The sequence below is a fragment of the Cucurbita moschata genome, unplaced genomic scaffold (genome assembly GCF_002738365.1).
Source record: "Cucurbita moschata cultivar Rifu unplaced genomic scaffold, Cmos_1.0 Cmo_Scf00038, whole genome shotgun sequence".
In the NCBI taxonomy this organism is placed as follows: domain Eukaryota; kingdom Viridiplantae; phylum Streptophyta; class Magnoliopsida; order Cucurbitales; family Cucurbitaceae; genus Cucurbita; species Cucurbita moschata.
Window position 1 is genome coordinate 849622 of NW_019268554.1, and position 16832 is coordinate 866453.

Here is a 16832-nt window from a genome sequence, read left to right on the forward strand (position 1 = left end):
TAATGTAATAATAAGAGTAAGATATGCCCATGAAACGTTCAGATTATGATACATATCGAAATGCTATGGATATGAGAAATTGATAAAAACAATATAGTCAGATCGATTAATAAGAGAATATCATAACTAAAGTACGTTCATGTAACAATATGACTGTAATATATATAGGAACGTTAAGACTGTGATAAGAAATAATATGATTCCAAAGTGTTAACGATATGATATAATTATGATACGACATATGAATGACGATTATATATACTCTGATATGAAAATGATATCAAATATGTTATGGTACAAGATATGTGATAAATTAACATGTTCATGATATGATATATTGTAATGCAATATGTTATGGTACAAGATATGTGACAAACTAACATGTTCATGATATGATATATTGTAATGCAGTATGTTATGGTATGATATTTATATGAAGAAATGTTATGTTAAAAGCATTGAACGTTATGTTAGTATACAACATGATATGAATAACATGAAATTACGATAAATTGCATAAAATATAATCGGTTAGAATTATGTATAATATGAGAACTGATACAAGGACTGAAAAAACGAGAAATGAGATGAATGAGATGAAAAATGAGAAATGATATGAATGAGAAATAATAACGGAGTTATATTTAATAATGTTGAAAACGAAAAAATATTGGGACCTCATGCATTATGTGTGAACTTCCATCACGATACGGACGCATACACCATTAGGCAAGTGAATACATAATGCTACCGTAACGATCACTAATTCTAATCAGTGTCCAGCATAAGGAGATACTAGAGAAGGCTCGCTCAACAAGAAAATGAGCCTAGTGGTGTGCGAACTATCTGATGAGCCCATACTCACACATATGAGATATTTGTAGAGTATATAGTATACATCCAAACTGCCCATTAAGATAGTGTCGTACAAGCTGCCCATTAAGATAGTGTCGTAGGAATTAAGATAGTGTCGTAGGAAGAGAGACTGATATGATAAATCTCATTATTACATTCGCATATTCTTGCATTTAACCCTAATAATGGAGCCAGTTACTGAGTATTTCTTAAAATATTCAAGTCACGTGCTACCTCTATTTCAAGTTAGGTTACGGCAAAGCATTTTTGTACGACTGATAATGGCATCGCAACTCGAAACCATGGCACATGCTTAGGATCTACTAATCATTCAATACAAAATATATATATATGGAGAAAATAACTTCAACAGAAAATGGATTCATACTTAGCTGTTGTTAACATCAACAATTAAGAAAAACCCATAACTACAAAATGGTCTATAATAAGCTAACCATGATATAATAATAACACAACAGATAAAACTGGAATATGTATATTACCTCAAAGACACTGTTGTAGTAGCACTTCTTGTTCTTGCTATTGCTGCTCGCCTTGCCAGGTCCATACAATATCCTTCAGAGCAGGTCTTATATCCTCTTTCATGATCTTATGATATTCCAGAGTATCTCCGTTCGATTTCTTCATTTCGACTACATGGAATGATGGGGCAACCTCAAAAATCTCGGCGTCAATGCATACAGGTCCTTTTCGACCTTCCTTACACCCTTCGATCTTCAATACGCCTCTGTCTTTCTTCATTATTTTCAGTTTCATACACTTTGCGAGATCTTGCAGTTTTGAGATGATGGTGGGCGCAGGCTTGTTTGATGTGAATCTTACTTCTTTCTTTTGATCAGTAGTCTCCTCGAACAAACCTGTCAAATCAAAACCTGCTGATAAGGAGATAATGTCAAAGGCATTCAAATTCGATGGCTTTTCCACTAATTGCTTCAGCTCTCTAACAGAATCTCTCTCGTCCGTTGAAGACCCGAAAACTGCATCGACTTCTGAAGGATCGACATCTTTCACTTCTTCTGCTTTAATTCGGGGTTTCACATCCAACCCCCTCCTTGACCAAGAACTTCCCATTATTTTGGCGATGGATATCCTAGTATTTGGGTTAGGATCCAAAATCTTCGACAATAGCCTGCGCGCCTCTGGCGTAAACCAGTTGGGGAATTTAAATTCTCCTTTTCCAATCTTCTTATACATTTCCATTAGATTTGAATCATGAAATGGGAGATAACCAGCCAATAGAACGAATAAGATCACTCCACATGACCAAATATCAGCTTTGCATCCATCATAACCTCTCCTGTTAATGACTTCTGGAGCAACGTAAGCAGGTGTTCCACAGGTAGTATGGAGCAACCCATCTTGGCATTTAGATTCAACAAGAGCACTCAACCCAAAATCGGAAACCTTCAGATTACCATGTTCATCCAGTAGTAAATTTTCTGGTTTCAAATCTCGATGCCATACGCCTCTACTGTGGCAATAATCGATAGCACTGATCAGCTGCCAAAAGAATTTCCGTGCAGCACCTTCTTTAAGCTTCCCTTTGGATACCTTATTGAATAGCTCACCACCTTTGACATATTCCATGACAAAGTAAATTTTAGTTTTGCTTGCCATAACCTCATAAAGTTCAACTACGTTCGGATGCTTAACTATTCTCATGACAGAGATCTCCCTCTTGATTTGATCAATCATCCCAACCTTCGAGATCTTCTCTTTGTCAATAACTTTAATAGCCACACACAAGCCAGTTTTAATGTCTCTGGCATAGTAAACCTTGGCAAAGGTTCCCTGCCCCAACAGCCTTCCTAATTCATAACGTTGCATCAAGATAGCCCCTTTCTTCTCCATGACAAATGTACTACCGCAGAAAAAAAATAGGCACAGCAACTGCCGCTGGACGGAATAATGAATTACTAGTATTTAAACACAAAACTCAACCATCTTCATTATCACTGTGCTTCGAGTATAGATGTTCTTCTGCATTGCAAGCTGCAGTGGGTATTTGGCATCCCAATCTGTATGGTTGACGAATTAAATAACCAATTTCATGAAGTACGCAACAGGGCATCCTTGATGGATAAATGACCCCATCAACCTCAGAGAAGAAAGCCTTGACTTGCATGCACATGTTTCAGCATTCCCAGGTTCCTTTAATCAAACTACAGAACATGAAGCAAGTCAGAAAGAATTCCCCTTACAGGCTAAAATTAAAAAATGAGAATAGCAGACACTTAATTGAACATTTTAAGGATTATATTATTTAAGGATAATCATGTAGAGTAAGACTGTACAAGTCATCCAATTCCATATATTACAGTTAGTACATCTAAAGAACAGAGAGAAGCTTCATAGAGTTCAATAATTGTAGTAAGATAAAAGCTTTTTATTTTCACTCGCAATAGTTACAAATATCGCGGCTTATAACACAAACTAAACAGTAAAGCCAACTCTTAGCAATTAGAGCTAAATACAGAAAGAAAAAAAAATTGTGATTAGAAGCAAGCCGATGATAATATTAACCTAAAAAAATCTCGTCATGTAGAATTTAAGCTACACGGTCAATTTTTTTTCTCCAACTAATGATAGACAAAAAAAATGGACAAATTAAAAATAATAATAACTCTTAAGCCAAATTAGCACGTACTGTAAGCGACTTGAACAAATCGTGAGAGACAAAGTTGAAGAAAATTCGCATCGTTTCAATCAAGGAACCAAACAGACAAGCGGCGGAAACGAATCTCGGTAACAAACAAGGAATAAAAACATACTCGACAAGAACAACAAATATAAATGCCGGTTCATAACTTCATCATCACACACTGTTAATCAGAGTTTATCGTCTAGACACAAAATTGACAGGGAGAAGGAAAAGAGGAAAAGGAAAAGGAAATTTCGATCGCTTACCAAGAAATTAAAGAGTGAGCCTCACTCCCTCCCTCACTCGATTAATCTCAGAGTTACTTAAACAAATCTCTCTTCTACCTCTCTAGAGACCAATCGAGATCGAGACACAGAGAGGCAAATCAAGAAAATACAAAGCCTCTCATTCTACTAAACCAAACAGAATCGAACACAAACAAGAAATATAAGTATCGATTCATAACCTCATCGTAACAAACCACAAATCAGAGTTCAATGCCTAGAAACAAAATTCACAAAGAGAAAATGGACAAATAAATCATCTAAGAGCGTAAAAAGAAATGAACATGAATTTTCAATGGCTTACCAGGAACCTGAAGAGGAATTGCGAAGAAACTGATGAAATTAGCTGTCAAAGAGCAAGAATACTGAGAATGAACGCAAAGGAAAGGAACGGAGCTTCAGAGAAATTTCGAAGACCCAAACCCTAAAACAGAAATGCAAAGGCAAAATTGAATGCAAGCTTCGATTTGGCCGCCTGATTTCTCCATTTTAATGAAAGATACCATAACGGCCGTATATCATTACCAAATTACCAAAATACCCTCCGGCCTTCTTCAAATTACATATTCTGCTCTATCGTTCATTATTTGAATTGTGAGGCGGTGATATTAAGAAATAATAATATTCATAATTAAAAAATAATAATAAATAAGCTAAATTAAATATTATTTGAATAAAAATAAAAATTATTCAATAAAAATTACGGATAAGCACATCATATATTTATTTATAGTTACGAACATAAATCTTCTTTCTTATACTAGAGGAAAAGTCGTACTCTTTTTTCTATATTTTAATAACTTAATAAAATATTAATTGAAGTAAGTCCTATCATTGTTATCCATATAAAAAAACCTATGTATTATAATTATTTTTTATTTTACATCTAACAAATATATTTTCTTTGCTGACTCGAAAAATTATAATAAAATAATTTTAAACTTTTTTAAAAAAATTAAAATGAAAAATATAGCATTTGTAAAAGCTTTAATTATTAAATATATTAAAAAAATAATTAATTGTATATTAAATAGTTGGTATTCTATCTTTTTCATCTAATTAAAGACGTACAATCACGTGGCCAACATTTTTTACAATTTATTTCTTAAAAATAAAAATAAATAAACTTGTTTTTGTTTTTTTATTTACAAAAATGAATTAAGACTTGGGGTGAAGCAAGCGGGGTGGGGGGGAAGGACACGTGCTTCAATACGAACGGTGAATTGTACTCGCTTGAACAATCACTGTCTGTGACCTAATTATCTGACCCGCACCAATCACCGAATGACAAGTAGGACTGTTGAGCATTCATTCGGTAACAGGCACTGCCACAATTCCATTCCAGCCACACACGTTCTCTCTGGTTTCGGATTTCTCTGCGTTCAGTCCCCTGGATTCTACTCTGTTTTTCTTTTGTCGTTTTGTAATACTGAATTTACTTAAATAGCCTTTGTGGGAAAGACTTCCAATTTTTGTTTCCAGTAATTTAACTGGCTAAGGCCGCTTGGTTTGTTGACCCAATGAATGAGTGGGACCAAGTTATTCTTTTATTATTTTTTTTTTTATATTTAAATTTAAAATCTAAATATAATTTAATTGACTGAACTTAAAAAATAAAAAATTGTTGTTATTAGTGCTATGTTTGGAGTTGATTATTAGTGCTATGTTTGTTGTTATCAACTCCGTACGACGCTATTGACACATGCTAGATTAGCATTTTTATATTATTCAATGTGAGATCTCATATTGATTAAAGAAAGGAATGAAATATTTTTTACAACGGTGCGAAAATTTCTCACCAGTAGACGTGTTTCAAAACCGTGAGGCTAACAGCTATATGCAACAGAATAAAACAGACAATATCTACTATAAGAGTGTGAAAACTGATCTCCCCAGTAGACGTGTTTTAAAACTGTGTTTAAAACAGTGAGGCTAACGGCTATACGTAACTGAATAAAACAGACAATATTTACTAGCAGTAGGTCAAATCTATTACAAATAGTATCGGACAATGCGAGGCACTGGTGGTCGGAGTAGGGCTATACCCTCCCTACGTAACGGGAAAAACGTAAGACTAACAACGTATTTAAAACCGTGAGCCTAACAATGATACGTAACAGAAAAAAAACGGACAACATCTACTAACAATCAAATTTGGTTGTTGCAAATCATTGACCTTTAGAGGGTAATGAGATTAGGACTCTTCATAACTCGAGTCATCTCACTTCATTTTTATCCTCCTAGCCCAAAGTTCAAAAGGCTAAATTGCCAGAGCACAATACAAAGGTTAAAAGCAAAAGAATAGAAGCTTCCAATTCAAGCAAAGCATCATCAACAATTCAAATTGAGTAGCTACAGCAGACTGAAATGGACAATTCCAAGTTCCTTAATGCTAACAATCGGCTCGAAATAGCAATAGCCAATGACATATATATCCACATATCAATGTAAATCATGTACATTACACAGACCATCCACGGACAAGGATTGTTATCATATTAGATTCATAAACAGACAGAGAAAGGCAAGGAAGATGTAATTTTCTTACCCATTTTCATTCAGACACGACGTGTAGATCCCTCCGTCGTGATTGTGTGCACATTCAAGCGTCGGCGAGCAAAGACACAGTTCCAACAGATGATGTGGTGTTGTCACCACCAGCTACTGCTGGACAAGCATGTATAGCTTTGCAAATATTTGTTTGTTCTAGAACTTTCTCCGAATTGGCAAGGATCAGAGGCCCATATTCAAACACTAATTTCTTGCACTGCTCATGATGGAAAATGTCGAGATATCAGAATAACATATTGAACACCGCCCAAAAGATTACTGAGGGGGGTCATTAACTTAATGTAAGGCGCTAGTCTAAAGCAACATAAGAGAAGAAGTTGGCAGAAAACAGTCACCCAAGACTGGATATTATAGAAAGGATAGATCACTTGGTCAACCTCAGCTAGTTACATTTTGGATATATTAAGGTGAAAGAGAGACTAATTGTTTTAGACATACTTCAGGAACTGAAAGAAATAAAGATGAAGAATCGACATGAGGACATGAATCATATTATGTGGACAGGTAACTAAAAGCATTGATATCCAAGTTTTTTCGTACCTGTTTCACACGATACCCCAAGGAGTCGCACATATTCAGAAGCGTCTGGAGTATCTCTATCTGATACACACAAAGAAAATAAGCCATATGCTCAGAAGGAAGGTTCAATACACGTCCACATTAAATGATAAAGTTTATTTCATATTCAAGAGAATGCAATAAGTTCACGAACATAAGAATTTTCTATGAAACTACCATCCTCGAGACCTCGAGAGAGATATACGTGTTTCTTAACAACTATAGAATTTGTGGTAAGTTTTGATACTATCAAAAAATACATATACGTATTCCTGCGACCTTCCAATCGACAGATATTCACAAAATAGTCATCCTGACAAAAGATCTGCCCAACAGTTTGGCAAGAAAGCAATATTCTCCATACAGACCACACAAAACCCAACATCCTAGCTCAACCTCTCAAAATGGCAAAGGATTGCACCAAAATTATCTTGTTTCACCGGTCTCAAACTCTTAAATCATTCCATTTCATACTGACCATACTATATTTCTTATGATATCATCTCATGCATCTTAGTTTTCAGATTTCTCCTACGTGCACGAATTTTGTTAATTCACCCACCCTAATCCATATTACAATTATTATTTACAATTTGCAGATCATCTCCTTCTATATTGCTTTTCCCTATCTCTGTAAATTTTATTTCCTCAATATAATTGTTCCATAATTAGAAATTCCTGATAAGCATAACTAGCAGAGTGTGTAATGTGAACCTGTGTGTCGGGATCTTTCAACTTATCCAATATTTTTGAAATAGTCTCTTGACAGAATCCACAGCTATTATCCTGAATCTGCGAGGAGATTATAGTAACTTGCTCACAGATGCGGGCTGATTGGCAGATGCTAGAAGGCTCAATTGAGGAAATCTCTGAGAAGAAGAGAGGAACATAGTTGTCCACCAAACTGATGCACTGAAAGTTGAAACAAAGATAAACATATTATTAAAAACAGCAAAGTCAATAGTTATTTTCCTTCATTTCAGACAGTTACATATTGTTTCAAAAGCACACTCATACAGATTCATGAAATAAAAAAGTTGTATAGGGACATTTAAGCTGTCATACCTCCTCCTTGAACACGCCCAATACAGCGCACGTTTGCTGGAGAATACCAGTGATCTCATTTTGGGTATTGTTATCTGCAAGGTATTCAACTGCCTGACTGACCAAGCTCTCACAAAGTTTACATATCTTGGGATTGCTGGAAGCTTCAGATGAAGCCTCCACGTCCTTCTCTAGCTCCAGGTAGCTTGACTCATGATCTGAGAAGGCAGAAATTGTAACTTCTCTGATGAGATAAAATATCATTCAAATCAGAAGATTGAATGCCTTTTCAAAAATAAATAAAAATCATCTTCACACAACACTTGTATTTGTTGGAAGCTTTAAAGACAAGGAATAGGGAAAGGTCCGAAAATCAGGATACATAATCATAACCATTGAGTCTCTAACTTTTCAACCATTTTTCAATTTCATCTTTTATGTAATTATTTTTCTTCAATCAAATAAGGTTAGGATCCATCGGACATCGTAACAAAAATATCCCTTATTTTCCATATGTTGCACAACAATTTTCTTTGAAGAATTAGTGACGATGAGGACTTGATGCGATGAAATTGAAGTTTCTAAAAGATTAGAGCCGAAACTGAAGCAAGACACTTACGTAAATTCTAAACAACAACCAGAAACGTTGAACAAATTGCCAATTTGGTAGGAAGAAGGTAAGCAATAAAGAATTACCAGATGATGCCAATTTTCTAGCATCACAATCCCAAGCAGCACACACTACAAGAAGGAAGACAAGTCCAAATCTCAAATCCATTGCACCTGATGCCTGTAAAAGACAACGAAAAATCAACCGAGAAATGGAAGGGGGAAACGTATTATAACTATACGGCGATCTTTTTTAAGTCAACGTTTATCGATTCACTTAAGAATTTTAATCCAACCACAGCATGGACTCAATCAACGAAAACGAGGATAAAAACTACAAGATATTTGCGTATTACAGACGTCAATGAAATAAGAACAGATCACAAATAGAACAAACAACAGAGGAAAAACTGAAGAGAAGCAAAGAAGGTAAGGATCGAAAAGAACCCTAGAACATCAATTTGGCAACCAAGAAAACGAAGGAAAAAGATAACGATTCTCGGAAAATTGAACCATGGATCATCGTTAATTCTTCTTCCCGCGGTTTCTCAGCACGCAGGATTAAGAATTGAGGATTGGAAACAGAATCGAATTCAGATTGCAGAGAAATACAGACCTTCGATGAGAGGCTCAGACAGCCAGGCTCTGGTTCCGTTCTTCGGAGGGCGTACGAAAGAGAAGATGGAACTTGTTCGTGTCCTATTGGGTTGGAACTCAAATATTAATTAAATGGAATTTTTTCAATGCTTATCCATAAATTTTGGAGTTTTATTAATTATTATCAATTTTAACCTTAATTTTCCTCCACTAATTTTGGTTAAACTTTTATTAATCCACAAATTAATTAGGGAATTATTTTAATAAAAACTCCCAAATTATAACAATTTTTTAATATTAATTTCATTTTTTTTCTTTAAAAGCTTATCAGTTATTTATAATTTATAAAGTAATTTTATCAATTTTGTTTTAATTTTTAACTTTTTAAAATTATTTTATAATGGATGAATTTATGAAAATGTTTGAATTCTCACCCAAATTTCAAAAACAAAAGTGAAGTATTATTTATAATCTTAATCTAAAAAAATGATTATTTTAATTTGATGCTTAGAATATGTTTTTTCTTTTTAAATTTAGTGAATTACATATATTCGGAATAAAAAAATTAAGGATATACAAAAAGATTGATATATTTTTTTAAAGTTCAATCATAATTTCTTACCTTAGACGGTGCAATTATGGAAGTGGGCATTCACGTCATACCTCAACGATAGATATATTTAATTCTTTAACCAATTGAACTTTGTTCATACGAGCAATAATGTAAAGACATATACCTTCGACCTAATTTAAGGTTCAAATTCTCGATCTTCCCATGTTCTTGAATCTCTCAAAAATGGAAAATAAAACTTTAATTTTCGAAGAGAACATTATTAAGTATCTTTCATACCTATATTTGGTTCGAGATGTCCCTCTCAATTCAAAACTGACCCGAGTCAACAATGAGAGCAAGTTATGTCTTTTACTCCACTCAATAGAATCTAATGCTATTTGAGGCCATTGATGGTTGCCACAATGGAGAAACCTTCCACAACATCTCCGTCTGATGAAAGGATAAGCCTTAGGGGCATGAAAGATTCTATATAATAATCATTTTTTCTCCGCTCGTATAAAGTTCGTAAACCTATATTCAATCTTAACATAGTTAAAAGGGTTAGAACTATAAAGGCTAGAGACGTTTACGAGTTGGAGAAAAGACAAAGAAGATTTTTCTATCTCTGTCTCCACCTCTTATTTCAATCTCATCCTTACAAAATTCTCAATTTATTTTTAAGGGGATCACAGAAAATTTATGAGGATTAGGCTATTCAGAGTTATTATATATGTGAGGCGAGACGAGCCAAGACAGGGCAGGTATCCCCATCCCCATCCCATTTAACTTACCAGGAAAAAAAAAACCCTCTTGAGTCCCTCCTCATCTTCCGTTTAAACATAACTTTAAACTCTGTTCGAGATATAGTTTGAATCCTGCAAATTAATAGACATCTCTATTGAAGAGATCAACGGATCAAGAACACATATAAGGCAAAGCCAAATCTAGAAACTATGCAAAATATAAACATCATCCCAAAGTAAAGATTCTAACAAAGGGAGGGAAGATACGAAAGAAAGCACTAAGAAGCCAGCCAATAATATGAATGATAAAGAGATCAAAGTTAAAGCCAAGCTAACAGTAACAGGTTATTTCCTAAACACTGCAGGTTTCTTCTTCTTCTTCTTCTTGTTTCGTTTCGCCAACAGCAGAGTAAACCGAGCGAATCCCGACTTCTTTCTTCTTCCAAAAGTCAGCTTCTGGCTACCATCTTTTTCAGCCATCTTTGTAAAGGATGCCTCATTATTTTGTTTGCAGAGCATCTGACCAAGTGACATCTTTCTTCCAACTGAGCTTTTCTCCGGTAGCGTGACCGATTCAAATTGTTCCGGAGGTAGTAGCTTCCTGCTTAGTATCTGCCCTATCGAAAGCGTTGGCTTCAAAACAGGCGTTGGTCCATCACTGACCATATTCACTCCATTTATGTCAAGTAGCCGAGAATCCTTTTTATAGTGAGAAGTGCAAGGATTCTTAAACTTGGTAGAGCTTTGAATGGTACACCTGTTACGGTCGTGCTCCGACCTCCATTTGCAAAGCGCTTCTTCGACTGCTAGCTTTCCCTGATTTGCAGCATCCACCCTACTCAGAGCTGCTTCCAATGCCCGTTTACTTGTTTCGAGTTCTTCATAAGCATTCTCTGCCTGATTCAAGATCTCCATTTTTAACGTGTTTGCAGCATCAACTTGTTGCATGATGTCGATAACTCTCTTCGTACATCGTTCTTTAGCATCACAAGCTTTACGAGTAAGAGTAGAATATTCCTCCGACGAAAGCGTTACACTTTCGCTGCCATGAATTTGTGAAACATCACTAGATGCATTCTTATGCTTCGTCAAAATCATGATCTCAGATAGAGCAATAGCTTCTGCTGCTCTAGCAGCTTCCTTCATTTTTCTAGCAGCAACCAATTTGACTTGAGCTGTTCTTAGCACGGCCTTGTTCTGTTCAATCTCGGATTCTCTTCTTGAAACTTCGAGTCCGATCGCTTCCCTCGCTTTCTTGAACTTTTCTGCCTCATAACTTAATTGTTGCAGCTCCTTTGACCTCTCTAAAGGGTTATCTGGAAAACCTTTGGCCTCAGCGTCTTTTACCACTTGTAACTTCAGTTTTGTTTGGTTTAGCTCTTCCTCGAGCGCCGATATATTAGACGAATTCTGGGCTAACCTCTCTTGAGTTTTCTCAAGTCCGGTTCTTTCTTTCTCTAGTTTCCTGTTAAAAGATTCAACAGAAGCTCGTATATCAGCAATATCGCTCGTGGTCCTGGTAAGATTTAACTTTGCCTGTTCCAGTTCCTTAAGAATTACACCAGGTGCTGGAGGGGAGACTTGCACATTCCAACCTCGGCTGTCGAGATTCATGTGGTTTTCCTTATCTGCTTCTTTAGGAGAAGCTGCATTCATATCATCTCTCGTCGTTTCTCGAATCATGCTGACTTCAGCTGTTTCTTTCTGCAGCTTAAATTTCAAATCTTCTACATTCCTCCTGTTTGCTTCCAGTTCTTTTAAGACCTCCAGGATCTTCCTTTCTTTGACAATCAATTCACTCTCCATGTCCATTGCCTTCTTTTCAAGCATTGCAACGTCAACCTCGATCTCGTTCTTATCATGCTAATGATGAAGAAAAGATTAAAAAAAGAAAGGACATAACAGGTCAGAGGACATGGCACAAACTTAATTCTCAAATTAGTCTGCACTGGATGTCGATGTAGGGCTACCTTGAAAATTTTCAAAGCCTCTCCCCAATGGTTTTGAAGAAAGTAGATAGAATATAAACCAATTTGACATTAGTTATTTTCAGGAAAGAGAGTCACTAATGAATATCCAAAATTTCTGATCGTTTAACTATATTAGCTGCTATTGTACAAGGTCACAATCGCACTCTTGTGGCAATGGGACATCAATGGTGTGACACTTGTTCTAACCCGACAAACAAGTCAGCCGTATAGAAATCTTAAGTCATGGACAATTCGGACATATGATAAAGTCTCTAAAAGCAAATAAAATAACCACAACCTTGATAGTATATAACCCAGGTAGGAAGGATTAACGACTAATCATTGTTGAGGACTGTTGGGAGGGAGTCCCACATTTGCTAATTTAGAGGATGATTGTGGGATTATAAGCAAGGAACACTATCTCCATTGGTATGAGGCCTTTTGGGAAAACCAAAAGCAAAACCATGAGAGCTTAAGTTCAAAATGGACAATATCATACCATTGTGGAGGTCGTGATTCCTAACAGTCACATCTCCTATAGTATATTTTGGGGCATTTCTGTCCTGACGGGTGTAAACATGATTTTGGTGAATAGTCATACACTCCGCATCGACTACAAGAATAGTTAAAGACCTAAGTATACATGAAATCAAGTAAAGGAGGTTCGGAACGGACATGCAGCCATGGATAACACATCCTAGACAAGCATGACCAAAGGATTTGACATGTAACCACAGGCAACACGCCTCAGATAAGCATGCCTGTGATACAAAGCATGTCAAAAGCCAATGACAAATTGACTATATCACGATCATTTGAAATGGAAAACAACTAAAACTTGAGACCCAAACCTCTAGTTTTATCTTATCTACAAACTGGCCAATATGCATCTAAACATCTCAAATTAGTACCTCCAAAAGACAATAAAAACAAACCAACTACAATAAAACAAGAACATTCACTACCTATAACAATACCAAAATCTGCAGAGATAATTATAAAACAAGCTGAAATTATCGAAATCGTCCATTTAACAATCTGAAAATTCTAAAATAAACAATCCACATTCAACAAAAGAGAGCGAGAGAAAGAGAGAAGGGTGGGCGGAAAGAACCTCAGGTTCAGATAGATGGCTGTGACTGTGACCATTACTGTTGGAGAGTTTCCAAAAGCCGCTTCCGCCAAACCTACTGACAGCCTCTTTCACCGACTCGAACGGCGCCGAAGTATCAATCTCCGCCCTGACGCCACCGCGCTTCTCCATTAAAGAAAGTAATAGCCGCTAACCAACCGACAACCTCACGGCTCTCAAATCTCCATCACCAAATGAAACTCGGACTCCGAGTTTTTTCTCGTTGCATAAACTACCAGAACGGCAACATGCGACATTTTAGGGATTCAGTAAGAAAATTTAAAAAAAAAAAAAAACGAACAAGAACTTACGAAGGCAAATTGAAACTCCATTAAAAGCAGACCTCGAAACTCTTCTTTCCTTGAGAAAATTAGAGGAATCAATGGAGGTTGATGAAGGGTAGGGGAACAACAATGGTGTCTGGTTTGGATTTTTGGAGAAGATGGAAGCGAGAGCAGGAACAGAAGAAGGTACAGGGAAGAAAGTTTCGGTGCAGTGAGAGAGGGAAAATGAAATGGTCGATCTTTTTTGTAATTACAAATTTGGTCCAATAAATAGAATTTAGGGTATCTGATTTAATTAGAATTAATTCCGAGATTTTATCATAAATTCCAACCTTTTTATTTATTTATTTATTTTAGGTTAAAATAATAAAACACATTTATTATTCATAAATTTTAAAAAATTCCAATAATAATTTTAATTTTTTTAAAAAAAATTACAAATATTTTTATCATTAAATTTAATTTCCATTTCTAGAGAATAATTCAACTCGCCATTAATCAGATTTTTATTTCTTGTTGTCGGGTAAATCATTCATTTCCATTGTTGATAACACACGAACGTACGAAAATATGTATCTATATGACCTAAAGCCTTAACCCGTGAGCGTTGGACAATTAACGTTAAATTTACAGAGGAAAAATGGTTCATTGAAGTTGTGTCATTACCCACCGAAATTTTATGAAACAATTGCAAAATATTCCAGCTTCTTGCCAAATTAGCTCGGTTTGAAACGTCTCATACAACTCCTTTGATTATCTTCAATATCGAGTTTTATCGTGAATTAACAAATTTTCATATATACCCAAATATAAAATAATTTTAAAATATTGGTCAATTTCATAGAAACCATATTGCAACACCAATTTTAAAAATATTTATATAAATATTTTTTACATTTTTTATAAATTTAATTGAGTTTCCATTGTGATCCATTCAGAGCCCAATATGGCCCAGTATATATAAAGCAACCATTGTCATGGAAGCTAGTGGGCCTAAGAAAGAAACTACTCGGCCCACTTTCAAAATATCTTGATTCCTTTAGATCTTGTCGGGAATTTTTTCCTCCATAATTCATAAAATCACCTTTACAAAAATCAGTATTTTTTAAAAATAAATATTAATTAAAGAATATATGTATTAAATAGTTATGAAACTAATTCTAAAAAATAGGGTCATAATAGTCCACCATTTAGCTTCATTGTGGCCCGTGTACACGAGTACTTGATTGGGGTACTACCTTAAAAAACACTCGATTCATATCAATGATTGGGTTCATATCGTCTAGCGAGCACCCCTGAATCATTGGTCTAATGTCATTTATAACCGTCTAAGTCCACAGCTAGCAGATATTGTTCTTTTTACGCTTTCCCTTTTCAAAATTCCCCACAAGGTTTTTAAAGCGCATCTGCTAGAGAGAGATTTTCACACTCTTATAAGAAATGCTTCATTTCCCTCTCCAACCGATGTGGATCTCACAATTCACCTCCCTTGGGGGCCCAACGTCCTCGTCGGCATATCGCTCGATGTCTGGCTCTGATACCATTTTTAATAGCCCAAGCCCACTACTAACATATATGGTCCTATTTGGGCTTTCCCTTTCAAGCTTCCCCTCAAAGTTTTCAAAACAAATCTTGTAACAGCCAAGATCGCCGCTAACAATATTGTCCTTTTTAGGCTTTATCTTTCGGGCTTCCCCTCAATGTGGGTTTGTGATGTCCCACATTGATTGGGAAGGAGAACAAACCACCATTTATAAGCGTGTGGAAAACTTCCCTAACAAACACGTTTTAAAGCCTTAAGAGGAAGCCTAAAAGGGAAAGCGCAAAGAGAAAAATATCTGCTAACGGTGGGACATAAACATAATTTAATTAATTTAAATATATAGATCTAAGATTTTCTATTCCATAATAAAATAATAATCCAAATGATTAATATTACACTAATAATTTTCAAATATTAAGAATAATCTAACAAATAAATAAATAAATAACCCATAATTTACAGCCTAAAATTATTCAAATTATAATTATTTATTTAAAGTAATCCGAAAAAGAAAAAAGAAAAAACCCTTTTTCCAAGGGGGGACAAAGGCCGTGCAGAGGCGCATTTATGAACAGTTTCAGGGACCCTAATCAATGGCCTTCGCACAAAAGAACAAACAGAGAGAGAGAGAGAGAGAGAGAGAGAGAGAGAGAGAGAGAGAGAGAGAGATTCGACGAACAATCAGAGATCGCAAATTCAGAGATTCCGTGTTCAGAAACTTACAATTATGCTCTGCGAAACCTCCGATAATCTCCACCAATCGCTTCAGATCAAGCACAACGACAAATTCTTCTCCAAGCTTCTAACCAGAGAAAGTTCCAGAGCCGATTACTCTTCCAGAGTCTACTATGCCGGATTGGCCGGCGCTGTTCCCTTCGGTTGGGAGTCTCAGCCAGGTACGCCTATTCACCGATTTTCCGATGACCTAACTCCTCCTCTCACTCCTCCTCCTTCTTACTTTTCCGATTCTCTTAAGAAACCGCCGAAGAAGCGATCCAAATCGCTCTCGCTTTTCCACATCTTCTTTAATCCGAAGAGGAAAATCGACGATCTGTTGTCGCCGCCATTTTCCAAATCGGCGTCATTGCCGTCTTCCGGATCGATGTTCGACTCGGCCGCCGGACGCCGTTTTCCGCGACGGTTACCGAGCGGAATCTCGCATTCGAAGGAGAAAGCGGCGGCGGCGGCGCCCACCGGTTCGGTACTTTGTTTCGGCATCGGCAGATAATTGGCCGCTGTGGCTGTGAGATTGATAATCTTCATAGTTTCTGAATCGGAATCGGAATCGGAGAAGAAAGCTTTCGAATCATAGTTCTGTTCATCTGAAATAATTAAATTTGTGAAAAAATTAATAATAATAATTAAACCTAAAGCATGTTTATGCTAATTTAGCTATGCAATTTAATACATCTATATTCCTTGTCGCA

At 36.0% G+C, this 16832-nt stretch overlaps 4 protein-coding genes across 5 annotated transcripts; 1 reads left to right on the forward strand and 3 right to left on the reverse strand.

Moving 5' to 3' along the window:
- Positions 1–1165: 1165 nt before the first annotated feature.
- LOC111432473 (CBL-interacting protein kinase 18-like) lies at positions 1166–4273 on the reverse strand. The gene is made up of 2 exons (XM_023069370.1): positions 4106–4273; positions 1166–3038 (listed from the first exon to the last, which is right to left on the reverse strand). Exon 2 carries the CDS (start codon positions 2725–2727, stop codon positions 1396–1398), a length of 1332 nt encoding a protein of 443 aa, XP_022925138.1. The 5' UTR covers positions 2728–3038; positions 4106–4273; the 3' UTR covers positions 1166–1395.
- Positions 4274–6129: 1856 nt separating this feature from the next.
- Positions 6130–9300, reverse strand: LOC111432411 (proactivator polypeptide-like 1). The gene is made up of 6 exons (XM_023069280.1): positions 9200–9300; positions 8671–8764; positions 7996–8192; positions 7645–7842; positions 6913–6972; positions 6130–6568 (listed from the first exon to the last, which is right to left on the reverse strand). Exons 2-6 carry the CDS (start codon positions 8750–8752, stop codon positions 6404–6406), a joined length of 702 nt encoding a protein of 233 aa, XP_022925048.1. The 5' UTR covers positions 8753–8764; positions 9200–9300; the 3' UTR covers positions 6130–6403.
- A 1300-nt stretch (positions 9301–10600) lies between these two features.
- LOC111432410 (WEB family protein At2g38370-like) lies at positions 10601–14088 on the reverse strand. Of its 2 annotated transcripts, none has more exons than XM_023069279.1 (3): positions 13922–14088; positions 13561–13810; positions 10601–12339 (listed from the first exon to the last, which is right to left on the reverse strand). In XM_023069279.1, the coding sequence occupies exons 2-3, from the start codon at positions 13708–13710 to the stop codon at positions 10822–10824; spliced, it is 1668 nt and encodes a 555-aa protein (XP_022925047.1). In that variant the 5' UTR covers positions 13711–13810; positions 13922–14088; the 3' UTR covers positions 10601–10821. The 2 variants fall into 2 exon arrangements, with proteins under 2 accessions (XP_022925047.1, XP_022925046.1); XM_023069278.1 differs by having other exon boundaries at positions 13890–14088.
- Positions 14089–15972: 1884 nt separating this feature from the next.
- On the forward strand, positions 15973–16832 carry LOC111432413. Its single transcript, XM_023069281.1, has one exon. It carries the CDS (start codon positions 16133–16135, stop codon positions 16631–16633), a length of 501 nt encoding a protein of 166 aa, XP_022925049.1. The 5' UTR covers positions 15973–16132; the 3' UTR covers positions 16634–16832.